The 27,129-nt window shown below is 33.7% G+C and overlaps 2 protein-coding genes, 1 long non-coding RNA gene, 2 other non-coding genes and 1 pseudogene across 13 annotated transcripts; 3 read left to right on the top strand and 3 right to left on the bottom strand.

Annotated features, from left to right (window-relative positions):
* Positions 1–756: 756 nt before the first annotated feature.
* Positions 757–3,069, bottom strand: LOC138348496 (uncharacterized). Its single transcript, XR_011221120.1, has 3 exons — positions 2,944–3,069; positions 2,294–2,363; positions 757–1,171 (listed from the first exon to the last, which is right to left on the bottom strand). It is a non-coding gene; the product is annotated as an uncharacterized lncRNA (long non-coding RNA).
* Positions 3,070–4,770: 1,701 nt separating this feature from the next.
* PHO1-4 (phosphate transporter PHO1-4) lies at positions 4,771–10,996 on the top strand. Of its 9 annotated transcripts, none has more exons than XM_069297862.1 (14): positions 4,771–4,933; positions 5,736–6,363; positions 6,943–7,261; positions 7,379–7,427; positions 7,824–7,895; positions 8,021–8,150; positions 8,299–8,419; positions 8,542–8,794; positions 8,870–8,974; positions 9,055–9,099; positions 9,186–9,335; positions 9,671–9,949; positions 10,037–10,173; positions 10,357–10,996. In XM_069297862.1, exons 2-14 carry the CDS (start codon positions 5,802–5,804, stop codon positions 10,457–10,459), a joined length of 2,325 nt encoding a protein of 774 aa, XP_069153963.1. In that variant the 5' UTR covers positions 4,771–4,933; positions 5,736–5,801; the 3' UTR covers positions 10,460–10,996. The 9 variants fall into 9 exon arrangements, with proteins under 9 accessions (XP_069153963.1, XP_004239111.2, XP_069153964.1 ...); XM_004239063.5 differs by having other exon boundaries at positions 4,818–4,933; positions 6,937–7,261; XM_069297863.1 differs by having other exon boundaries at positions 4,874–4,933; positions 6,937–7,261; positions 10,328–10,996.
* Positions 10,997–11,532: 536 nt separating this feature from the next.
* On the top strand, positions 11,533–14,113 carry LOC101260817 (uncharacterized). The gene is made up of 2 exons (XR_011221119.1): positions 11,533–13,517; positions 13,656–14,113. It is a non-coding gene; the product is annotated as an uncharacterized protein (transcript).
* A 4,943-nt stretch (positions 14,114–19,056) lies between these two features.
* 7SLRNA (signal recognition particle 7SL RNA, variant B) lies at positions 19,057–19,537 on the bottom strand. Its single transcript, NR_136883.1, is given in 2 exon segments — positions 19,057–19,101; positions 19,279–19,537.
* Positions 19,538–19,751: 214 nt separating this feature from the next.
* On the bottom strand, positions 19,752–23,009 carry LOC101259632 (ribulose-1,5 bisphosphate carboxylase/oxygenase large subunit N-methyltransferase, chloroplastic). The gene is made up of 6 exons (XM_004239058.4): positions 22,411–23,009; positions 22,172–22,200; positions 21,206–21,417; positions 20,875–21,000; positions 20,298–20,705; positions 19,752–20,121 (listed from the first exon to the last, which is right to left on the bottom strand). Exons 1-6 carry the CDS (start codon positions 22,884–22,886, stop codon positions 19,906–19,908), a joined length of 1,467 nt encoding a protein of 488 aa, XP_004239106.2. The 5' UTR covers positions 22,887–23,009; the 3' UTR covers positions 19,752–19,905.
* Positions 23,010–23,822: 813 nt separating this feature from the next.
* Positions 23,823–27,119, top strand: LOC101260228 (ribulose-1,5 bisphosphate carboxylase/oxygenase large subunit N-methyltransferase, chloroplastic-like; annotated as a pseudogene).
* The last annotated feature ends 10 nt before the right edge of the window (positions 27,120–27,129 follow it).

Here is a 27,129-nt window from a genome sequence, read left to right as displayed (position 1 = left end):
TATATATATATATATATGTTGTTTTGAATAAGTTTATAAGATGATAAGTGTAAGATATCATTGCCAACATAAATACAGTTGAGAGAGTTGAAAAAAAAAATACATCTATATATATCCTATGGGTCTCTAAAAAAAATTTAATTTAATGTAAGAAGCCAATAAGTTTTTTTTAAGGATTAGCAAGTTGACATTTAAATATTATACTCCTTCTGTCTATTTTTATTTGTCATGATTTTTTTAGAATTAAATTATAAAAAATTAAAACATTTTATGATGTAATTTTTATCATATTAATATGCAAAAAATTACACTTTATAGTACTTTTCATATATATTTTTGAATATCAATTTTTTTTGTTTACAATATTGAATTAATGCAGTCTAATTTAACTTTGAAAAATTAGTTAAATTAACTTTCGAGAAATACAACATGACAATAAAAAGTGAACATAGAAAGTATTCAATAACATTTTCACATTTAATTAATACCCTTGTTCATTTTTCTATATCATAATTTTTATTGAATCAATAGCCTTCCTATTTGAAAGATAGGGATAAGGTCTTTATATATTTAATATCTTTTTTAGATTTCGCTCACTTGTAAAATTACATTAAAATTTGTTATAATTAATATCTCTAAAAAAAAAAAAATCCTTTAGTGAAAAGAAAAAAGAATTTGTTATAAACATATTTGTGTTATAGTTAATGTCTAATTATGTGGATATGGTTAGGAATCATACTTGGTGACTAAGTAAGATTTTCCTTATAAATAAAGGGTTTTTTTCATTGTAAATAAGATTTGTGAAAGATCTATGAATCTTGAATATACTTCAAGAGAAATAAGATGTCACGACCCAAAAATGGACGTGATGGCACTCGTCTTATCCCACCAAGACAGGTAAGCCTAAAACTCAACTATTACAATAAAAATGCGGAAAATTTACTATCAACTTACATTATACCCCAAAACCTGGTTGTCACGTGTACAAGCGTCTAAAGTATTACAATCGGATCAAAAGAAAATATAAGTCTCATATGATATTGTTTCTAGAGTAGAACAAAATCATAAACAAGAGTAAGGAGGGATGCTGAGATGACCAACAACTACCTCACAAAATCTCCAGGAAGCCTCGGAAAAGAAGAGAATATATCATAAAGTCCGGGCTAGTAACCTACAAAAATTTGTAGAAGCAAGGGGTGAGTACCAAACCATACGGTACTCAGCAAGTAAACCTCTAAACACAAGCTAAGGGGATGAAATACGGGTACTCCTACCACCCCCAACCGAACCTCCACAACTACAACCTACATAAACATCAGCCCAACCTAACAACTCACAGTTTACATAGAACGTAACTCAACAAAAACATTTAGACAAATTACATATCCTCCACAACAACACTTTAACAAATTACATATCCTCCACAACAACACTTTACAAATTATATATCCTCAACATCAACACTTAAACAAATTAGATATCCTCAATAGCAACACTTCCAAAAATTTACATATCCTCAATAACACACTTCAACAAATCACATATCCTCAACAACAACACTTCAACAAATCACATATCCTCAACAACAACACTTCAACAAATTATATATCCTCAATAACAAGCTCAGTATTCAACAATCACAAGTTCCGCAAAAAGGCAATCACTAGATCAGCAAAACACAATATCAAGTTCACTAATGATAAGTATGTGCAATGTAATGGAATGCAATGTCAAGTATAATGATGCATGTCTGACCTAGTGATACACACCCGCTGTCTCTCAGTCCGGGACCCATGGGGGACATATCTGTCCATGCATCTGTCGCGGCGCACGACACGACCCTCGATAATAGTAACCATCGCGGCGCGCGATACGTCCCTCGAAATATAGTATCCATCGCGGCGCGCGATACGTCCCTCGAAATGGTACATCCTCTTAAGTACCCATTATTTCTCAATGCACAAAACACTTGCCACAACCAATGCCTCAGAATAATGCAGATGACAAGTTCACACATATAATGAGGAGATGACCATTTTCATAACATCGCACAGTTCACAACCACAAAAACATGAAGTTACATAAACAATGATTCAACAAGCCTTCAACCCTTTCTCAACACAACACACATAAACAATTAATCACAATGCCTTTTGTTATCCCCATTCTTTTCATCATTAGAATTAATCAATGTGGACAAGTCAACCCATCACCGATCCCGTTACTCCCAACATATACCACAAGGACATACACACATTTCATACACTTAACAAGAGTTTAGAAATCCACTTGCCTCAAATAGTCGAACAATGACTCCAAAACTTGAGCCTTCCTTTTTTGGTTGACTTCCAAACCAATAAAATCTATTCAAATAAATAACCACGATATGATTTCGAAACTAACAACATTCATATTGCTATATCTCTAGCTTACACCCAAAACTCATCCAAATTTATAATAAAATTTCTAAATTTTTATTCCAACCAATTGATCAAATCTCATATTTTTTGAATTTCAAGTTTAGGGTTAAATCTTAATTCTCCGAATAACATAATTATAATGATTTTTATATATCATAATGCACCCACTATTTAACACATATCTCAATATATCAAAACTTGAATCCTAATATGATAATCAAATGAAAATAATTAAAGCCGAAACTAACTGCCCTACACACCAATGGCGGACTACAAAACTATTTGCTGAAACCACTTATTTTCAATGTTCAAATTCATATTTATCGTTCCACTATTAATAATCCTAATCTTGGAGTAATCGTTGTCCAATGATTAAGACTAATCATTGTCCAATGATTGAACCATAATACTTATACACATTTATAACCCCAAGTTCACATATTAGTATAAATTATACAAGTTTTAACCTAAAAATCTATTCCTAGTTACTCAAAAATTTAATAGAAAGGATAAGAATAATTACCTTGATATCTCGAGATAAAAATATCGTTGTTTCTCCTCCTTTTTCTTTTTCTTTTCTCCCTTTCTTTTCTTTTCTTACCTGCATATTTTTTTTTTCCAGATCGTTCTCTTTCTGTTTCTTTAAGCCATGCGGCTTTTTAATAGCCTAGGGCACTTTGCCCCCTTTTTTTTTATTATTATTTTATGAATTTATTTAATTAATTCCTTTTCCATTTTTTAAAATTATATATGTTATAAAAGTAACACTTTCTAATAATCTATTTAAATATTTCAAATTTGGCCTATTATTATTAAAAATAAATAAATTATCCGATGTTAATTAATTTAGTTAAATGACAATTAAAAATTATCAAAAATGATCTTTTCGGATCCGAGTCATTACATAAGAAATTTTTTCTCTTCTCCCCAATTTCTTCTTTTTTTAAATTTATATAGTTTCGTAACAGAATTGTTATTTTTGATACGAAAAAGAAATCACGCTATCATAAACCAGTAGCACAAATGAATGCTCTATTGTCATGTTGTGTGCACGATACTATATTTCAAATCCCAATTTACAAAATAATTGTGGAAGAATTAGGAAAAGGTTATTCTTTCTATCAATATATTTAACTTATTTCCCAAATTTTCAATATATCATTAAAAATTTAAGAAAAGCTTAAAGCTTCTTTTCAACATTAAAAAAAAACAGCTAAACAAATCTGTAACAAATCATTTTATATTGTATTATATTATATACTAATATAGGAAACTTAAAAATCTTATAACTTTATAACATTCCAACTGAAGTCAATTTTTTCCCCTGTCGTGAAAAATAAAAAATTATTATTATTTCTGGTATGAAAAAAAAAGAGAATGTTTGACAAAAAGGTTGCGTATAGAATTACTATAGCATCAAATAAGGACCGGAAAATGAGCATCAAATTCCTGAAAAATTCACACCACATTTGATGATACAGAAAAATCGTTCCTTCAGAGATATCATACTTTTATTATTTGATGATACTCTTAATATGTGTGCGGATCTGATTTAATTTTGGATGACGATAAAATTAGATCTCGAAACATTTATCTGCTCTGATACCATTTTGAAGTGTGTGATCATCTCATCTAATCTGAAAGTTTAAGCTATTAGAGAGAACACACTTTTATTATTTAATGATATTCTCAACAGTTTTCGATTGAAATGATGCTCTAGACAGAGGCGTATTCAAGATTTCTAGATGATGGATGCACTATTATAAAAAGATTGATCTAATATATAAATTTGATCGGTTTGACAGGTAGATGCTTATTATTCAAAGTCATTAAAATGTCAAAAATGCTACCAATAACTATTAAGAGAGGTAGTACTATCTAATTTTTTTTAGAAAATAAAACAAGATAAATATAAAATTCAAATTTCTAATCTCACATAGAGAGGTGCATCCCATCATTATCGCATTATCATAGTATGAATTCACACATCTATATTTTAATATTTATACAAAATATAACACTACTATATATAATCTCAATAAAAAAGCATGAGTTCACGAAAATCGAATAATACTCTTTAAATACGTCTCCAACTCTAGAAATACCCTATAAATTATATATTAAATCGAAACTTAATATAAATATGAATATTTAGGAATACCTTACTCACTAAACACCAACTAATAGTGCTAATGTAACCTTCACGTTCACGTAAAAGTTTGATCCTCTTGTTTTCTTACCTCGATGCATGTATTAAAAACATTTTAAAGAAAAAAAAATAAAAAACAAAAAGTAAAAAATAAAAATAAAAACACGTATTAATAATCATATTATATTCCACGTGTAATACGCTGAGATTTACGGATGATAACTAACTAAACCAGCCGCGTTACAGCTGACATTTGTTTGTTAACACAAGCAAACCAATTTCCAAAATTATAAATTGGCAAAATTTGTTCATCATCAGCTCTTCCAAAGTTTCTGCATCACATAGCCAAAAAAAAAAAAAAAAGGTACACCGACTATTTTACAAATTATGTTGTGTATATATATAATCATGCATGTGTTTTTTAATTTGTATAGTTTCGATAAATTACACATAATTTTTATTTTTTATATGTACATATATATATATCTTTTTCTAGCTTAAAAGAGGATTAACAGTATTTTCATTTATCTTAGACGTGACCTAATTCTGAGCTTACTAGGTCACGTCTATGAAACAATTATCCGCTTAATGATATTTGTACATACTAATGACGGGATTACAAGGTGGGAAATCAAAAATTTTAATTAAGATCCCCTAATATAGCTTCTTGAATTATGATGAGTTGGGTATTTTAGGAGATTGTTGGTTTAGCTAAAGTTTAGTAATATTCTTAGAAAAAGTTACTTGAGTGATGTTATCTCTTCGATGAAGAAGCGGGGCTAGGCGGGGTTCATATATTGGGACAAAAACACTAGATTTTTTATAAATTGTATGTTTTTATCATAATTTTTATTTTTGTTTTTATGTATATTAACTTGTGATTTTCCCAAATTCCTATTTCTGGCTAGAAAGTGTGTTGATGGAGGAACATTGGATTTATGGTAGTTAGCTTCTCCATATTTCTTGTTCAGTTAATTAGTTTGAGATTTAGAGATTGCCCTTTTTCATATTTTCTTCATAATCTATCATCTTAGATATTATGACTTAATTGAAAGCTGGAATTTTTTTTTGTGATCATGCTGAATTTTTCACTTGTCATATTCTGTATCACTTGTTAATGGCACACATTCTGTTTACTATTTGGAATCTTGAATGTGAAGTTGCAGATATATACCCCAACGCGGTTAGACGTTTGCTAATTTCGTATAAATTTTGAGATATAACATTCAAGAATGAAGTTTGGTAAGTTATTCAAAAGGGAAATGGTCCCAGAGTGGATAGAAGCTTATGTAGACTACACTGGACTCAAACATATTTTACAAGAGATCCGCCGTTTTAAGGAAAGCAAGCAGCCTCAAACGCCTGCAACATCTTTAGATCAGAGGTTGGCATTGTATCGCAACTTTAGTGGTCTAAATCTACAAGGCGGTGTTCAGAATACTGGTGATATTGAGAACCAGGTGATAGCAGTAAACACGGTGCCACACGAAAACTACAGAAAATTTTACCAAACAAAGTTCCTGGCATCTCCTGAAGGAGCAGAAAATGAGATTATCTTCTTTGACAAACTAGACCATGAATTCAACAAGGTTAATACCTTCTATAAGGATAAGGTGGATGAAGTCATGAGGGAAGTAACTTTGCTGAATAAACAGATGGATGCTTTGATCGCGTTACGTATCAAGGTAATGGATCCGGGTTTCAATGCATTTCCTTCCCTTCAAAGTCTTTCCTTGGACATTAACAATTCAACACCTTCGAGGATCACATCTCCTCTCAAAACGACGGCTGTAGGTACGGGACTCAATCAAATCCACTTCATGGATTTCACATATTATGAGCTTTGCAAGTAGTAACTATATTCAGTAGAATTGATAGTTGGAATTTTAATGATGCTGATCCTCTATGGAGCAGACTTAACGACAAACCAACAGTAACTCATCAAATAATACTCCCTCGTTTTCAATCTATTTATTTGTCTACTTTTGACTTATCACGGAGTTTAAGAAAAAATAAAGAAGGACTATTGAAGCTTGTGGTTTTAAACTCAAGACATGTAGGATATACCAAAATGTCTTTTGATCTGGCTAAAAAGGGAAAAAAGACGTTCTTTTTGAAACATACCAAAAAGGAAAGTAAGACAAACAAATTGAATCGGATGGAGCTTAGTACTTGTTGGCCTTTAGTTGGCTCCAAGGTCCAATCTCAACTTAGTACTGCAGCTTACATATCCCAACTTTACGACTATCTTTCGCTTCATTGTATGATTAGACAGAGAAGTAAATTATTTTATCATTATTCCTGTAGATGATGTTTATGTATATTTCGTTATAGTGCATTTTCAGATTCTTCACTGTCAATGTGCAGATACAGATGATATGCCTGTCAGTTCAAGTTATGGAAGACAGGTTTCTATGACTAATGCTTCATATCCAAAGCTTCCCATCAACCGCAATTCTTTAAGAGAGTTCAGAGATACTGATTCACATAAAACCGATCCTCTTGAAATCCTAGATCATGTTAAGATTGTTAATACATTTGAAAGTCCCATATCAACTATAAGAGGCGTCTTGAGCGAATCCAAAGAGAATGATTTGAGTTATAAGAAAGAGGAACTAAAGAAGGTTGAACATAGGCTGAAGCTTATTTTTATTGAGTTCTATCAAAAACTTCGCCATCTAAAACATTTCAGGTAGTGCAAACTAAATTCTGACTTGCTTTAATCTCCTTTCCGAAATTATTCTTTCAATTTAATTATTTTCCGTCTCTCTGCATTTGGACTGCTACTTCTTCGGTGAACTTATACCAGCTATATGAACCTGTCTGCATTCTCCAAGATCCTCAAAAAATATGAAAAGGTTAGGTTTCACTAACCTAAAGCTTATTTCAATAGCCTGCCTTTCGGTTACATTTACATTATACTCCTTCTGATTCAATTTATTTATCTAGTTTTGACTTGGCACAGAGTTTAAGAAATCTTGTGGTCTTAAATTAAAGATATATAGAAAGTACCAAAATGTCCTTTAATCTTGTGGTTTTAAATATGTCACGTGGAAAGCTGAAACTGAAGAGTAGCCAAAAAAAGGAAAGAGACACTCTTTCTATAACGACTAAAAAGGAAAGACAAATAAATTGAAACGGAGGGAGTATTAGTTATAAGTGAAAACAACATTTTGAGCAAGTTCCAGGAATGCTGCAGTCTGTCACCAAGGAATTTAAAATCCTAAAATTTTGGATCCTTTTCCCGATTGCAGATTACATCTAGAAAAGCAGCAAGATCATACTTGAAAATGGTAGATAACTCTTACCTTGGGAGCTCCGAGGAGGTCAGTCTGATCAATCCTTCCACCATTAGGATTATGTTGTTCTTGTAAAAAAACGAGAAATTTTATCGTAGTATTGTACTTGAAACTGACTGTTACATCATTGATGGTATTATGCCATTCTATAGGTTACCAGTCTTCTGAACAGGGTGGAGACGACCTTCATCAAGCATTTTTCTCAGTCGAACCGCAGAGAAGGCATGAAGATATTGCGGCCAAAGCATAAAAGAGAAAAACATCGTATAACATTCATATCAGGCAAGTAATACAAATATATGATGGACAGAACCGATTGGACAGTCACTCTTTTCTTCGGATATAGTGTGTGTCTTTTTTGCATTTTATAGTACCCTTAATATTTTGGTCCTTCGCGTTATTTCAAATTTTATCAATTCACAATTTCCAGGTTTCTTTTCGGGTTGCTCAATTGCTCTACTAGTTGCTGTTATTCTATTACGAGATGACAGAAAGTTGATAGATAAAGATGAAGGCAACTCTTATTTGGACAAGATAGTTCCACTTTACAGGTAAGGGAGGATTAAACTCTTTTCTATGTGAATATCACTAATACCAGCATAATGACAAAGACCATACTTAGGCTTCCTGAGCCTGTAATTTGACTAGAGAAGAGTTTTGAATTGTCTGGCAGTTTTTATGCATACATTGTGTTGCATATGCTTTTATATGCTGCAAACATATATTTCTGGAAGCACTACAAAATCAACTATGCATTTATCTTTGGTTTCAAGCAAGGGACCGAGTTAAGCTATAGGGAGGTATTTCTTCTTAGCAACGGTCTAGCAATGCTCGTCCTTGCCGCTCTCCTGATGCATCTGCACATGAATTCAAGAGCTGAAGTATATGGTACACGTATTGACTATGTTCCTCTGGGCCTGATAATGGTATGATTTAGAGCTTTCTGACTGATCAGTTCTACTGTATTTACTTTCTTTCACCAAAGATAATTCTCTATGCAGGTACTTCTTTTCATTACTTTCTGCCCGTTTAACATCATTTATCGCTCAAGTCGTTGGTTCCTTATAAGATGTGTCTTCCGCTGTATCTGTGCTCCTCTTTACAAGGTATATTCAACAGATAACGGGAAAGTATATAGTTATATCCAGGTGAGCTAACTCTCTCTTTAAATTCTCATTTTGTGCAGGTGACACTTCCAGATTTCTTTCTAGCAGACCAGCTGACTAGCCAGGTTCTGTGACTTCTCGACATTGTAGAATTTAGTTTCTACTTCATCTTTTGGTGGTTGTAATGGTTTTAACTTCCTACATAATACAGGTTGAAGCAATAAGGAGTTTGGAGTATTACATTTGCTATTATACTTGGATTAAATCTTCACATGGACATGATACGTGCCAAAGTCACAATGTCTATAACATATTTTACTTCATTCTAGCGATCATACCATATTGGTTCCGGTTTTTCCAGGTTTGACGACTAATTTTGATTGTTAGTTCATTACTGTAAATTGTGTATATGAAAAGATGAGTGCCACTACGGATCTTCCCTCCGCCTTTCATCTCTAGTGATTCCCCCTGCCTGTGTTTTGTTTCTAGGACACGGGACATCTTCTAGATTGTTTTCACAATTAACGAAAATCAAACATCTCTTTCTCTGCTATATCCTTGGTGGCTTTAAGCATAAATCATGTTCTATTAGGAACTCGCTTCTCTTAATAGTATCTTTATACCATTCTTTAAGTACTCAAGAACGGGATCTTTTCCTTTACAGTAGACTTAAAGATGCTTATGCTTTCACTGTAGTGTGTCCGTCGACTGTTTGAAGAAAAGGATCAAGCACAGGCATACAATGGCTTGAGATACTTTTTGACAATTCTGGCTGTCGTTATTAAAACAGCTTATGTATTGAGAAAGAGCTTGACTTGGGAGGTGTTGGTTATACTGAGCTCACTTATCACAACTCTTTTCAACACGTACTGGGATATAGTTGTCGATTGGGGGCTGTTGAGAAGGAAGTCGAAGAACAAGTTCTTGCGGGATAAGCTCATACTGCACCATAAAAGTGTATACTTCACAGCCATGGTAACTTCCATAAGACAATTAAGTTGTTCCAATTCATTTTAAGACGAGCTGTTATTAGCTACTCTTCTGACTTTTTCGTTCTCACAGGTCTTGGATGTTTTGCTCAGATTTGCCTGGCTACAACTGGTATTAAGATTCAACGTGCACTCTTTGCGAGGAAGCACTGTCTCAAGCATATTTGCTTGCTTAGAAGTGATTCGACGTGGCATGTGGAATTTTTTCAGGTATTACAATTTCTGATGCCACATTTTCGTTTGAATCAGTCTTTCCCATAACTTGTTTATCATCTTTGAAGTTCTGTGAACTGGCATTGCACAGCTCACTGCAATTCTGCTGTCCATGTACAGTCTTGTTGATAATTGTACTATGCGATCTTAGATCTATCTATATACATTGTAATTAATCAGGTTGGAAAATGAACACCTGAACAATGTGGGGAAATACCGGGCATTCAAGTCAGTACCTCTTCCTTTCGCGTACCATGATGAGGATGATCACAAAGAAGAATAAAGATGAACATTTATCGATCGATCCCCATTACCTTATCAGAGTACTAGCAACTGCCAAACTTTACCAAGCATCAAATGTCATTCATCATGAATAGTTCACATGTCAAATGTCTTATGATATACAACATTTTGCTATCTAAGCTCAAGAAGTTTTTACATTTCTGGGCTTAAAGGTAGACGCCAAGAGTAGAACGCGTGTGGAAGAGCTTAATTTTCACACAAAAAAAAAACCAGGCAGAGTTCAGAACAAGGCAAGATATGCAGTGACAAGGAGGGAGAGAGAATACATTGTTGAGAATTATACAAATTTAAAAATTTCTTGTTTGTATATTGTTCAAGTTGAAGATAGTAAGTGAATGATCAAGAAAAAAACAATCAAACATGTTTAATTTTATTTTAATCATATTTAATGGCTTTAGGCTACCAAATTCATTGAGCTAATATATTGTTATGTTCCCAAACTTCATAGGTTATGACATAGCTTTTGTGGACGATTTTAAACCATTAATAACAAACAATATTTTCCTTTTTCATTAAATGTAGTATTCATACTCCCTCTGTTTTTTATTATTTGTTTTTTTTTTATTTAGTTGTCTTTAATTCTTTATCAATTTTGATAAATTAAGAAAGGATAATTTTTTCTTTCTATTATACCTTTAATTAATACTTTGAAAAAAAAACAGAATTTCTTGTAAAAATCTTAAGTTTTTAATTTATGTATTTCATAATTAACCGGGGAAAACTGTAAACTCTCTGTATCAATAATTATTTTCTTAATAAGTACGTCAATTTAAAAGTGAATAAGTAATTCGGGGCAAAGGAAGTACTATTATCTTCTCTTTTTCCTTTTCATTGCTAGGGGTAATTTTTATCTAGAAGATACTAGTGTTATGTTGTGCCAACCTGGAAAGCAAAAAAAACATAATACATAAGTATGATCATTAACTTGATTTCAGCGAATAATTATACTCTAATTTTGAGTGTGCACAAGTAATCACTTAAATTTGCATAATATTGAATAAGTAGATATATATATCTTACATGTCATAATACACGTAGGACGTTATTCAAAATACAAAATTATCATGTAGAATGAGTGTGTCTACTCAGTTCAATTTTATTTAAATTTAAATATTTAGTTATGCAATCCTAAACTTGAATATCATAATTATTATGTTTATGCATTATAAAAAACACAGATCTTTCATTTGGCATTAATAATTTTCATTGACCTGACTTTTATTTCTAAATAAATAATGTCCAAAAAGTAATAAAATATTAACTATTCTGTGGAGAAAAAGGGTTTAAGAGGAGGTTTATGAGCAGCCATGGAAAACTTAACTTCCAAGCTTTCAGATTCAAACCCTAGCTCCCCCAATTCAACAATCCTCACCATGTCTTCCTCACCGACCCACGAATCAAAATCCAAAATTGAACCGACCCACGAATCAAAATCTGAAATTGAAGAGACCCATGAAGCTGAAACGAGTGAAACCCAAAAACCTAAGGAGGAAGACCAAGAAGAAATTGGAAACGAGGAGGAAGAAGAGGAGGAGGGTGAATGTGGGTTTTGCTTGTTTATGAAAGGGGGAGGTTGTAGAGACTCTTTTATTGACTGGGAAAAATGTATTGAAGAAGGGGAGAAGAACAAAGAGGATATAGTGGAAAAGTGTTTTGAGGTTACTTCTGCTTTGAGGAAGTGTATGGAGGTGCACTCTGACTATTATGCTCCTATATTACAAGCTGAGAAAGCTGCAGGGGCTGAATTGGAGAAGGAGAAGGAGAAGCTGAAGGATGAAGGCAACGACACCAAATTGGAAGGGAGTTCAAATAGTTCTTAGCTAAAGCAGAGGCTAGTAAGTCTACAGAATCAGAAAAAAATGATCTTTTTTTGCTTGGGATGTTATAGGTGATTTTGATTATTAAAAAGTGGAAATTGGGAGATTCTTTTGAATTGAGGGAAGAGAATAGTCCAATAATTGTACTGAAGTTGCCTCAAATTTTAACATTATATGTTTTCTCATGAACTGAATAATTTGTTGCATTTTGTCTCTGTGTCTTTTGTATACTCAGCGAAATTTGGTGTAAACTATAGTTTCTTCTGATTTATGATATAATGATGCTGGAATGAGCAGAAGATATCTTCCAGCTATGACCTTCAACTCTTGATCTACAATTTCCGTCATTTTTTTGCGATAAATAAGAATTTGATGTTAGTTTATTGCTGTTGGAATTAGTATTGTAGTTGTTGATTTATGTGTAAATGCATTAATTGTGAGAAATGAAGTGTGGATGCATTAAGGAAAATCCAAATCAGATGGCTTGACTACTTGCTATCTGTATTCTTCATCAATTTAGGAGTGCATTAATTGTGAGAAATGAAGTGTGGATGCATTGAGGAAAATCCAAATCAGATGGATTGACTACTTGCTATCTGTTTTCTTCATCAGTTTAGGAGTATCTATTTCTTTTTTTTTCCTGCAAGGTTTTGACTTTCAGCTGTATCAAAAGAAATATGATTTGAGTACTAGTTGGTTATTGGTTTGAATCTTTTGAAGACCAGTGAGATAACTCTCTATTTTCTGTGTGTTCAGCTGGAAACAGACTGAGCAAGATAAGAATGCAAGATTACATTTAAGAGCTACGGTAATGTTATTGCATCTTGTTACGTTCTACTATCAGTTGTTAAGATCCATGAGCCAGTCAGATTCCTTATCAGAATTATCTTAATATTAATATGGTATAATAAAGTGAGACATTGTTCTATTTACTCGTCAATGACATCAATCCCATGTTTTGGACAATTTAAGATTTCTAAAAGACAAATTATGTGATTCTAAAGGTTCTTGCTTGACAAGGTTACCTTTCCTCATACTGATAAAGTTTGAGTATTTGATATCAACTCAACTTCTTTGCTTATTCATTGCAGTACATGAGTTTTTCATTTTCTCAATTGTGTGACTGAAGACAAATTGTGAATATAGTATGCCAGAAAAAGTAAAGGGTAGAGATCCAGTCTTTCAGTGCTGTTGCCTGCTAGAATCTCAAGTTCCTAAACTGTAAATATACACATCCTTACAATCTATACTTTTTATTGATTTCATTTGAAGACTTGACAGTACAAATGAAGTAGATTTTTGGTTGTGTCTTGCTGCTGCTGTTAATCGCCTGATCTTTTGTAATTTATGCTACTAAAGGTTCCATCATATCGTCATAATGGCGGGTATCTGCATGTGCAATGCATTTAAAGCCACTGATGTTGTCCTCTGCACTGTACTATAAAAGGAAGTGCATCCTGTTGCGCTGATTCTCAACCAGATAATCCGAGGAGAATATTTGTTTCCATACCCAGAGAAAAATGCCGTTTTATGTTGGAAAAATATGGTTATGCTTTTACTGCTGCTTAACGTTACACCTGCATTCAGCACTGTGCTCCAGGAAGTGTGTATCAAGTAGATTAGCTGATAAACTGAGGCTTATGTTAGTGCTCTTCATATGACTTTTTGATTAGGTTCTTTAATCTCTTTAGCTCATTTCATCTCATTTCTGCTTGTTGATTGAATCTCATCATCTTTTAGATAGCTCGCGTCTCTCTTACCTTCACCTTTTTAGAAAAAGATAGTTTGTTTACATTATGAAATAGAGTTTCAAGAGATCTGCTCCTGTTGTGCTTCAAACACGTTAAAATTGTCTTTTTCTTACAGATGAGGCAATCTGTAAAGACCATCATACAAAATAATACCAATGCAATGCCTGTGAACTGATATGAACAGAAATTCAAATTCCCCTTCCTGGCTGCATACTTCGTATGTCATGTAAACTGCAGCATTCATCAATTTGTCTCTGTGTATTCGTATTTTCATTTTGTGATTGTGTTCAATCTGGTGCAGTGGTATGCTAGAAGTTACAATATAGTCCAATTTACTAGCTATTTATCCTTTTTAATGCTTGCATCTTAAACAGCTATATCGATCTTAGTTCTGCTGGTCTATGACCTAGTCATATTGAACTATTAATACTGTGAATAATTGTTTTTGCTTCGCGGCAATCATGATTTTACCCTGATTGGCTTATCTTTGAGTTGAGATTCTTGTGTGTTCTTGCTCTACTTGTGGATTGGATTATATCCTTCCGGCTCTGGAGACCGTTTGAGGATTTTGTCCCAAAAATCTGCATAATGCCCTCATTTCAACCAACTTTTCCATCATCCATTTGTTTTTGAGCTGTTCTTAGCAGTCTCGAAATGACAATGGTTTTTTCTATTTGCTTATATTGTGTATTGTATCTCTTTGCCTCTGGTTGCGTATATCATTCTCATTGCCTAATAATGGCTGACTTGTGGGGTAATTGGACATAATACTATTTTGCTAGACAAACCAAATCACTCGTAGGGGTAGGGGAAATTTGGGAGGAGATAACAAGGTGGTAAATCAAACATATGTTTCTAATTTGTTGATACAAGTTGTGTTTGTTGATATTGAGTGAATACACGGGGAACAAATACACTTGATATATATCAATTGTATTTATGATACAATGAACACAACATGTATTCATCCTCTCTCTCAGATCCTGATCACCTCTACTACCTCTCCCGGTCGCTCTTACCTCACGAATTATAGTTGAAGCCAATCGAATTCTAGTTACGCTCAAGCTATAGTTATTTTTGAAAGCTCCCCATTGTAAAAAAGAAAGCCAGTTACTTTGGCGTTTTGTAACATTTTACTTCCCTATTTTTCGATTGTTGTAAATCTTAGAGATCAAGCTCTAATGCACGAAATGAGTGTGAAAGAAGTGAAATAATTTTCTTAAGTATTGCAACCTCCTAATTATAGATGTGGCGCGCTTCACACTGATAATTAGGACTCTACAGACAAAATCCATCAAGAACTCAATTTTTAAGCTTTCAAGAACTTAAATTCGCTGAAATAAATCATGATTGGAGCGTGGATAAATTAACTCAACGCTATGTGATCTCACATACTTTGTAGGGATCACCCTCGACGAAATCCACAAGTTAAACTTAGACAATCTTGAGAAATTTTGAACGTTCTTCTCCTTTCTCCAAGCCCTAGCGTGAAATTCACTTTTCTAAAACTGACTAAAATCTGACTTTACCCCAATTGGACTCCTAAAAACGAATTAGAATAATTAGGTAAGAAAAAGATTAATTTACCCATCCAAAATTCGGATTAGACTTTCCTTAATCCAACAAACCAACTTTCAGAATATTTTATACTATTTTTTATTCCTTAAATATTTATTTTACGTCTAAATTAGATGTTTTAATATTGTCTTATTTTAGTAGATTTATTTTAAAAGATTTGAAAATAACAAAAAAAAAAAAAAAGATATGTTTTATTATAACTAGTCAACGTGATACTAAGCAAACATTATATATTGTGTTTTGTGCCTTTGGGGAAAACAAAAAAAAGATTTAAAATTGGTAAAATTTACACACTATTATATTTTGGATTCAAAATTATACACTCTTCGTTACATATTTTGCACAAAAATATCTTCTAACTATCTAAATGGACCAAAAACATCATTCCTACCAATGATTGTACTTCGAAATAATACATTCAGTATTTAAATAAACATTATAATTAGATATAAAATATCGATACAAAGTTTCCTAATTGCTCAACATTCAAAAAAATAAATAAAATCCATATCCAAAGTTTCTATATGCATCGTGTAATAATCTAACTTCTTAATTCAATTAACGGGGGATAACTCTTTTTTTTTTCTTGGTAAAAATAAAATTTCCATATCTGTTTTCTTGATCTTGGCGACAAAATTAAGATTATCGTATCTATTATATCTTCTTTCTTGTTATTGATTGTCATCTTTGTTATCATGATAACATTTTATATCTATGCCTTATATTTTGTGTAATTTAATTAATTTATAAACCATGTTTTTCTATTTTTGATCCAATTAATTAATTGTTAGTGAAAGTTGTTCCTGTATGTATCGATTGTTGGGTCTTAGACGCCGTTTGTTTTGATCTGTATGGCTGGTGGATGTTTTGTTGGAATTGTTGACATCGTTTTGGAATATTGGTGGGCTTGAGTCGATGTTTTTACACTAGTTTAGGTCCTAATTGTTAAGAATTTCAATAGTTTCGAATATTATTTCCTTTACCATATTTTATGCTCGATATACATAAGTTTGAATTCATGAGATGATACATGTATTTGTCAAATATAAAATCGAGATACATATTTTATTTTTTAAAAAGTAATTGATTCTAATCGATTGCCTTGATTAGAGGAGTAATTGAAGATTTTCAGAATACATAGACAATTAATACAAGAAATTTAAATTAATAAAACCCCTTATATTAAGGCGGAAATCAAGGAGTGTATATATGTTTAGTTGATTTTATTTTATTATTCTTTGAAATAATATATTTATTAATATTATTATAAAAGACAAAAATATGTATATCTTGGTCATATAATTCGACCAATTTCATTTTATCACTCTTGAAGTAATAAATTTATTAATTTGATGTATCTATGATCAATATATGATGTATCCAACAAACTAAACACTTAGATACATGAGTATTAAGTATATTCATATGTATTATACAAATGTCTAGTATTAGTTTCTCGTATTTATTATATGTGTCTAGTATTTATTTCATGTATTTATTTATATGACCTAATATTGATTTCATATATCGATTTATTTGACCTAATTTTAAGTTCATGTATCTTTTTTATGTATCTAGTATAAATTTGATGTATCAAGTATCAATTTTTATATATTATATTCAAAAGCATGTATCTCATATGCATAATAAGCATACATATAATTCTGTGTATTTAAATATGAATGTAATAGAAACACACAAATATAGGAATAAAACACAATTTGTGTAGTGTCTTATCATAAATAAAAAAGGATTTTTAAAAAAAAATTCTTCCCTTTTTTCTAGCATCTCAATTTTTTTCTCATAGATACACATAACTTTAACTCAGATATATCAAGTCTTCACTAAATATATATAAACCTGATATGTATTCAACATTGATCTTATGATATATTTGTTATGTTAATTAAAATTTGGCGTAATTCTTTCATCTTGATTGGATCGTTCTTATATTTAGACCTATTCTCGATTTGTGTGTTGGTAGATGAAGAGTTATCACTACAAGGAGAAATTCATGAGTGAAAATAAACAATAAAGGTTGTTTAATTTAGTACAACATTGTTAATGTATTGTACCTTTAACAAGATTTATTCGATTTCGAGAATGATCAGCCACTAAAATTTTTGGGAAACAACAAAATTAAAAAATATAAAACCTAATTTTTGAACTTTTTAAATTGAATGTAAGAATATTATGAACTTTTAACTCAAATACAAAAATCAAGATAAGAATAATACAAATAAACCTATATGTATAATGTTTGATTTGAATACATCAATATCAAAAACTTGCTAGAGTTAGAAATCAAGCCCAAAAATGTGTTGGTTTAAAAACTTGCCAGAGTTAGATATGAATAATAAGCATACATATTATTCTGTGTATTTAAATATGAATGTAATAGAAACACACAAATTTTGGAATAAATCACAATTTGTGTAGTATTTGTCTTATCATAAATAAAAAAGGATTTTTTAAAAAAATTCTTCCCTTTTTTCTAGTATCTAAATTTTTTCTCCATAGATACACATAACTTTAACTCAGATATATGAAGTCTTAACTAAATATATATAAACCTAATATGTATTCAATATTGATCTTATGATATATTTGTTATGTTAATTAAAATTTGGCGTAATTCTTTCATCTTGATTGGATCGTTCTTATATTTAGATCTATTCTCGACTTGAGTGTTGGTAGATGAAGAGTTATCCCTACAAGGAGAAATTCATGAGTGAAAATAAACAATAAAAGGTTGTTTAATTTAGTACAATATTGTTAATGTATTGTACCTTTAACAAGATTTATTCGATTTCGAGAATGATCAGCCACTAAAGTTTTTGGGAAACAACAAAATTAAAAAATATAAAACCTAATTTTTGAACTTTTTAAATTGAATATAAGAATATTATGAACTTTTTACTCAAATACAAAAATCAAGATAAGAATAATAAAATAATAAAAATAAACTTATATGTATAATGTTGATTTGAATATATCAATATCAAAAACTTGCTAGAGTTAGAAATCAAGCCCCAAAATGTGGTGGTTTAAAAACTTGCTAGAGTTAGAAATCAAGCCCAAAAATGTGGTGGTTTAATTAGAGTTAGAATTAGGCCCAAAAATGTGGTGGTTTAATTAGAGCAGCCCATTAGACATTCGTTGGACGTGTATGACACTGGCTCGGTATCCCTTCCACTGCACAAAACGGAAGCTATTCGTTGCCCGTGAAACCAGCCTCACGCTGTCCACCCCACTTTAGGAATCAAGCCCAAAAATGAATGTGGTGGTTTAATTAGAGCAGCCCATCAAACATTCGCTGGACGTGTATGACACTGGCTGGCTCGTTATCCCTTCCACTGCACAAAACGGAAGCTATTCGTTGCGTGAAACAAGCCTCACGCAGTCCACCCCACTTTAGGAATCAAGCCCAAAAATGTAGTAGTTTAATTAGAACAGCCCATCAGACATTCGTTGAACTTGTATGACACTGGCTCGTTATCCCTTCCACTGCACAAAACGGAAGCTATTCGTTGCGTGAAACAAGCCTCACGCAGTCCACCCCACTTTAGAACTTATATGACACTGGCTCGTTATCCTTCCACTGCACAGAGCGGGAGCTATTCGTTGCTCTGTGAAACCAGCCATTCGTTGAACTTATATGACACTGGCTCGTTATCCTTCCACTGCACAGAGCGGGAGCTATTCGTTGCTCTGTGAAACCAGCCTCACGCAGTCCACCCCACTTTAAGAGCCCAGCAGCCCAAGCCTTCGCTTGGCCCACAAGACCCAACTCTTTGCTTGGACAGGGCAGGCCAGAGAATTGTCACACAAGCCCTACCTTCTGGGCATGCTCAACATTCCACCACACTGATGCCCTCACTTGAGTTACAAGCCCACGCTACTGAGCTCGGCAATGTGAACTCTGCTTCTTGCTAAAATAAAGAGGCAAATAGGTATACTTATCAACGATGTGGGACTACACTTGAGGAAAAAGGATTAATACTTAATAGAAGGAAAAAAGAAAATGTTGTTCTTTCTTCTTCCTATTTCTAGTTAGTTGTTTTATTATCTGCTAGTACTCATTATGTGCCTGAACATCAGCTGGAAAAGGAAATGCTGCTAGAACTCGGGGAAAATCGCGATTCCATAAACATTAACAACCATCATAAAGGCATTTGACTATCAAAAACTGCTCGTAATTTAAGTATTTACATCAAATAAAAAGTGACCTTGTAATATAACTCAACTAGACAGACCATAAGATTAGCTGAAGTGTGTCCTTATTTTGGCTCCCAAAATATGATATCTCCTTGCTCTCCAACAAGACCAAGATCTTTAAGCCTTCTTTCTTGGTAGTATTCTAATTCATCTAATTCCAGTTCTCTTTCTCTAAAGATATCGTCGATTTGTTGTAAAACCTTCTTCTCTCCTGCTCTTATCCCTACTGCTATCTGAAGCCTTGAACTGAGGTTCCCTTCCTCCATCAGTTTCTCATCCTACAATCATTGTTGTGTTCAATGCCATAAGCGGATTTATTCATAAGATTGAGAATCCAGATACCATAGAATTAAAGGAAGGTGACAATGAAACATGGACGACTTAAATATAGTAGGACAAGAGGCAATGACGATGTCTTAGTAACAGAATTAACTAGTGATGTAAACATATATACCTCTTCAATTGTGGTGTGATAGGCTGAAAGTGCAGATGTGCATGCATCTCGTACGACTTTACATATGAGCTCCTCGTTTGCTCTGCTGACAGGTAACTCAAGATGACCCCAAACAGCATTTCTGAAAATTGATTCTAGTAGGAAAGCATCAGTTCCACTAAGGGCAACCAGCCTTAGATATGGAATCAGAAAAGGGGGAAGAGATTGTCCGAGTTTTATGTCAAAGTAAGCAGTTCCTCCTAGGCCATTTGACTCTGCTATATCCAGCTTGTCCTCATAAAAATCATCAGACTCTGATATTTCCAAAGTTAACGTAAACGCATCACGAGCTGAAGTACTTGGTTCGATGAAGCCATAGTCAAGAGCCATATCAGCATTGCTTTTGTTCAAGTCATATTGTATGAAAAGCTGTCAAAATCAACCAAGTTGGCTATCAAATTGAAATGCTACCTGATGCATGTGATTATGAGATAGGAAGTGATGAATAATTGTTTTCACAATATCAGTTTTTCAATGAACAATAACAGAATGACTTGTTCTCTAGTGAAGATGGATTGAAGAACTCAATAAGCTTTACCTGGTCTCCAGCCTTCAGTTTCAATGGACTTCGTAAAGAAAACAACAAATCCCATGAGAACAGACCTGCTGGTCCCCTAACTTCATGGGCATGATCTTCTGTGGAAACTCTTGCATTGTGGTTTGTCTGATAAGTAAACCATTCATATAACGTTATTCACACAATCCATCATAGCCAATAAAATGATGAAATGTTATATAACAATGAACATTTACTGCAGGTGCACAGAGCCAGAGCCTCTCTCACCATTGTGGGCTTCTTATGAGCAGTCGGCATCATTAAAATACTTCAATTGCTTATCTAAGTAGTTTTCATTTACCTAATATCTTACCAGGTCAGCAAAAGGAACCAGAATAAGATTTTGATTCCGAAGACGAGAAAATGCCCTTGATCTGAGCATTCCAAATGCCCAGAAGAAATCATCCAACGTTATAGGAAAAGGGAAAAGCTGCTTGTTAGGAAGTATGACTTCTTCTTCCACTTTTCGGAATTCATTTTGCACATAATCTTTCACACTCAATGTTGTGCTTAAAAGTTGAGTCCCTGCAAATGATAGCATGACAAACGAAATGAATCACAAATACCTGAAATTCTCAAATTCTCACTTAACCAAACAAGGGACATCACATTTCTTATATAGCAACGAGCAATTTCATCATCTTTAGAGAAAATGCCATCGTGTTCTACACAATTGATCATGGAGTGTAATCAAGACAATCATGTAACAACCCTATGCAAAGGCATTAACAGTATCTCTAACTAAGTCAATAAGGGATCACAATTTCATAGGTTATATGAAAACCATTAACTAGCCTACCATATAAAATATTGCATCCAAAGCCGGAAACAAACTTCAAGAGGTTCTGTAACCATATGACATCTCTCAATAGTCCAAAATTTTATGACAATAACAATATAAGCAACTAGGACTAGCCATAACGCGATGATACAGTTGCTCCTTTGGTAACCTCAAGGTCATGTGTTTAAGGCACGAAAACATACTCTTGTAGAGATACAAGGGGAAGGCTGCAATTTAGAGTACTTTGTCATGGGGCAAGTACTTAAGTAATAAAGCAAGAATTTAAGTTCTACATACTACACAATCCAAAAATGTTTATACAATGGCGTGGAGCTCGATTTACTTCCCCTTTACGAGCTTAAAGACACACACATACAAAAAGAAAGCTAGTTGTGGGCTTCGGTTTCCATAAAATACTCAGACGGTGTGGGTGGCACAGAGTATATGAACACAAAAATCTGCAATTCTGCTTTTACATAGTAAAGCAGATTAGATTACCTTGAATCTCAGAAAGCTCCTCTTCAGACCTGCACTGGAAGAACATATCAAGAACCTTCATCAGCAATACAACTTCCAAAATAATTATTCATAACAACATATCCAGTGTAATTGCACAAGTGGGGGCAAAAAATACACAAAAATCTGCCTTCAATATGCAGACCTTACACCTACCTTGGGAAACGCAAGCAAAATTATTCATAAATCTAAAAAAGAAAGCAAATTGAAGGCAGACCCACCAATAAATAGTGGAATCAGTAGACTCTGGAAGAACAGCCATGTAATATTTCCACTTTGAATCATCTCTCCATTTCTCTCTAAGCAAGAAAAGAGCAACAGAAATCCAAGGTTTCAATCCAGTACACACATTCCCAATTTCAGTATCTGCAACAGCATCTGGATTAATCCAGAACCTTCTAGGAACTTCTAGAACTGTCTCCCCTTTAGCTATATCTCTCTTAGCAACTAACCCTAAACCTTCTGGTACAATTCCTGGCTTTACAGGTGTCTTTGCTGATACAACTCCTTCATCACATAGCCACTTCCAGAATGTTTGGACTGGTTCTGGGATATTTGGGTCAAGTTCTTGCAACTGAAGAGAGTTTATCAAGAGTGATTTTGGGGAACTGTGTAAAGATTGAATCTTTGTTCTGAATCTTGTGGTTTTGAGTGGACAGAGGAAAGATGAAGAGGGTAAAGAGAAAACAGAAGCCATTTTTTCTAGCTTAGCTTGGTTCTACTGGATTTCAGAGTAACTAGATTTCCAGATGAGGTTGTTAATCAGTTAAGACAAGACCTTTTCTATCTTCTTTATTTTAATTAATATATCTATCATTATATCTTGTTTATTGTGTTTCGATAATCACATTATTTTGTCCTTGTTATTACTCCTATCTTGTAGGCTCTGCAATGCTTATCTGTGTTAATTGTTATGTTTGCCTCGCTATTTTATTCTTCTTTTACTTTGTTACCCTTTAATTGAGGTTCTTTCGAAAATCATCTCTCGTGTATAATCTACCCTTCCAGTCCCAGATATCACTTGTGAAATTTCACTGATTATATTATTGTTGAATTAATAACAAATTTTCTATTCATGACATAATCTATCTTTTTTTTCCCCAAGTGCTTTTCCACATCGCTGATAAATATATCTGTTTGCCTCTTCATTTTCGCAGGCAGCAGAACTCAAAATGCCGAGCTTGGTAGCGTGGGCTTGTAACCCAAGTGGGGGCATTAGTGTGGTGGAATGTTGAGCATGTCCAGAAGGTAGGGCTTGTGTGACAATTCTCTGGCCTGCCCTGTCCATGTACAGAGTTGGGTCTTGTGGTCCAAGCGAAGGCTCGGGCTGCTGGACCCCTAAAGTGGGGTGGACTGCGTGAGGCTGGTTTCACAGAGCAACGAATAGTTTTCGCTTTGTGCAGTGGAAGGATAACGAGCCAGTGTCATACAAGTCCAATGAATGCCTGATGGACTGTTCTAATTAAATCACCACTTTTTTTGTCTTGTAGTCAAGCTAACCATAACCAGTCATTTGTTTCTGAGACTAGGATAAATATACAATGCTTCAACTGCATAGCATTGTCAAGTTCCATGACCACACCTCAAAGCTAACCATAACCAGTCATTTGTTTCTGAGACTAGGATAAATATACAATGCTTCAACTGCATAGCATTACAACCATTTAATTATCATTTATCTTTTTTTAGTCCTTTTTCATTCTGCAATCATTAAAGAACAAATGAGATAACATTTGTAGAACCAAGTAAAGCTAGAGTGAAACATGGCTTCTGTTTTCTCTTCTTCTTTCTTCTGTCCACTCAAAACCACAAAATTAAGAATAAAGCTTCAAACTTTACAGAGTTCTCAAAAACCATTCTTGATAAGTTCACTTCAGTTAAGAGAACTTGACCCAAAAATCCCGCAACCTGTCCAAACATTCTGGAAGTGGCTATGTGATGAAGGAGTTGTATCAATAAAGACACCTGTAAAGCCAGGAATTGTAGCAGAGGGTTTAGGATTAGTTGCTAAGAGAGATATTTCAAAAGGGGAAACAGTTTTAGGAGTGCCTAAAAGGTTCTGGATCAACACAGATGCAGTTGCAGAATCTGAAATTGGGAATGTTTGTACTGGATTAGAACCTTGGATTTCTCTTGCTCTTTTCTTGTTGAGAGAGAAACGGAAAGATGATTCCAAGTGGAAATATTACATGGCTGTTCTTCCAGAGTCTACTGATTCCACTATATATTGGTGGGTCTGCCTTTAAGTTTATCTTTTTCCTTGTTGTTGTTAGGCTGGATTAGAGTCTGTCATTAGCTAGATTTTGAGTTTGACTTCGGGTCAATCGTCATATCTTACATAGTATCGAAACTAGGTCCATCCTGTTTGGGCTTTCGGTCCACACTCGAGATGCGTCTAGTGTGAAGGGGAGTGTAAGAGTGGGTTAGAGTCCCACATTGGTTCGAGGGATGATTTTTTTATATGGTCTTGGGCACTCTTCTACCCATGAAATAGCTTTTGGGGTTGAGTTAGGTTAACTTTTAAGTGTCGTATCATTATCTTTACAGTTTTTATGAATATTTTTTTCTATTGAAGTTGTGTTGCTGATGCTGCTTGGTATGTTCTTTCAGTGCAGGTCTGAAGAGGAGCTCTCTGAGATTCAAGGTAAACTTTTTTGCTAGTAAAACATGCCTTTAATAGGAAAATTACAGATTCTTGTGTTCGTGATGGAGTTAAATTATATATACTAACATTGTAAATTATTTTTTTAACTCTATATAGTTACACAATCTCTTGAAGCTTGTTTCTGCACTGGATGCAATCTTGTATGTTGTAGCTATAGGCTATTTGACTGTTTTCATGTAACCTGTGAAATTGTGATCCCTTATGACTTTGTTATAGAGATTGATATGCCTTTTATATAGAACTGTTGCGTGATTCTCTTGATCATACACCATATTCAAATATGTAGAGTGGCATGGCACTGTCTCTACGCAAAGTTGAAACTGCCCTTAGATAAGAAATGTGATGTTGCATGTTTGGCGTGCTATCATTTGCAGGAACTCAACTTTTAAGCACAACATTGAGTGTGAAAGAGTATGTGCAAGATGAATTTCAAAAAGTGGAAGAACAAGTCATACTTGGTAACAAGCAGCTTTTCCCTTTTCCTATAACCTTGGATGATTTCTTCTGGGCATTTGGAATGCTCAGATCAAGGGCGTTTTCCCGTGGTGGGATTCAAAATCTAATGCTGGTCCCCTTTGCTGACCTGGTAAGATTTTAGGTAAACAAAATTACTTAGATAAGCAATTGAAGTTTTCTAGTGATGAATGACTACTTATAAGAAGTCCACAATGAAAAGGAGGAAGTGTTGGATTCAGAATAAATTCATCTTAGTTACAAGATTTATTCAAAAGTATGTTAATGATCAAATGAACCTTTATAGATATGAAAGCTTTAGTTTCAGCTAGAAACAAGAATTAAAAGAGTCCGAGGACTGTTGTCAGAATTTCTTTGTTTGTTGAAGTTCTTTTGGCTATCGATTGGTGAATAACGTTATACAAATGGTTTACTTATCAGGCAAACCACAGTGTCAAAGTGACTACTGAAGATCATATCCATGAAGTTGGGGGACCAGCCGGTCTGTTCTCCTGGGATTTGTTATTTTCTTTTCAAAGCCCATTGAAACTGAAGGCTGGTGACCAGGTAAGGCTTGCTGAGTTTTTCAAAAGGAAAAGTCACTCTGCTATTGGTCATACAAATTCCAACATTTTGAGTAAAAACATTCATTACTTCCTATCTCATAATTTCATGCATTATGTAGCATTTTTGCTGGATCGTCTGTTAAGAGTCTATAGGAGGCCTTGTTTGCTTCATATATTTGATTGAAGATTTGAAGTACTTCTGTTAGAACTAAAACCTTTTATGTACTCATACCACAATGGTACTTAACAGATGTGTTTTTGACAGTTTCTTATCCAATATGGCTTGAAGAAAAGTAATGCTGATATGGCTATTGGCTATGGCTTCATCGAACCAAACTCAGCTCGTGATGCATTTACATTAACATTGGAAATATCAAAGACTGATGATTTTTATGGGGACAAGCTGGATATAGCAGAGTCAAATGGCCTAGGAGAAACTGCTGAATTTGACATAAAACTTGGACAATCTCTCCCTCCTCCTCTATTTCCATATCTAAGGCTTGTTTCCCTTGGTGGAACTGATAATTTCCTATTAGAATCAATTACTGGAAATGCTGTTTGGGATCTTCTCGAGTTGCCTGTCAGCAGAGCAAACGAAGAGCTCATATGTAAAGTTGTACGAGATTCATGCAGATCTGCACTTTCTGGATATCAAACCACAATTGAAGAGGTGGGACATTGTCATTCCTCTTGTTCTTACCATATTTTTGTTCTCCATGTCTACATTGTCGCCTTCCTTTGAAGCATTCTGCTCAATACTATGGTATCTGGTCTCTAAATTGGAGAATAGAACTGTTTTTATCTCCATTATGTGGGTACATGTATTGTCTATTGGCATTGAACATAATGATTATTGTAGGATGAGAAACTGATGAAGGGAGGGAACCTCAGTTCAAGGCTTCAGATAGCAGTAGGGGTGAGAGCAGGGGAGAAGAAGGTTTTACAACAAGTCGACGATATCTTTAGAGAAAGAGAACTGGAACTAGATGAATTAGAGTACTACCAAGAAAAGGAGGCTTAAAGATCTTGATCTTGTTGGATAGCCAAAGTAAGGAACTCTCTGCAGACCTTATTATCATTCTAGTTGAGTTATAACAGCTTGGACTTCAAAGTCAGAGGCGGATCTAGAATTTATAGGCTCATATACGAACCTCAACTTACGAACCTCAACTTGGCTATACGACTTCTCAGCACACATTTTGGATTTTCTTCAAGTACCCTTTATTGAGCATGACATTTAGATAAACGATCAAACT

Source organism: Solanum lycopersicum, chromosome 5 (genome assembly GCF_036512215.1).
Source record: "Solanum lycopersicum chromosome 5, SLM_r2.1".
NCBI classification, from domain to species: Eukaryota; Viridiplantae; Streptophyta; class Magnoliopsida; order Solanales; family Solanaceae; genus Solanum; species Solanum lycopersicum.
This window is presented reverse-complemented; position numbering and strand designations above follow the sequence as displayed.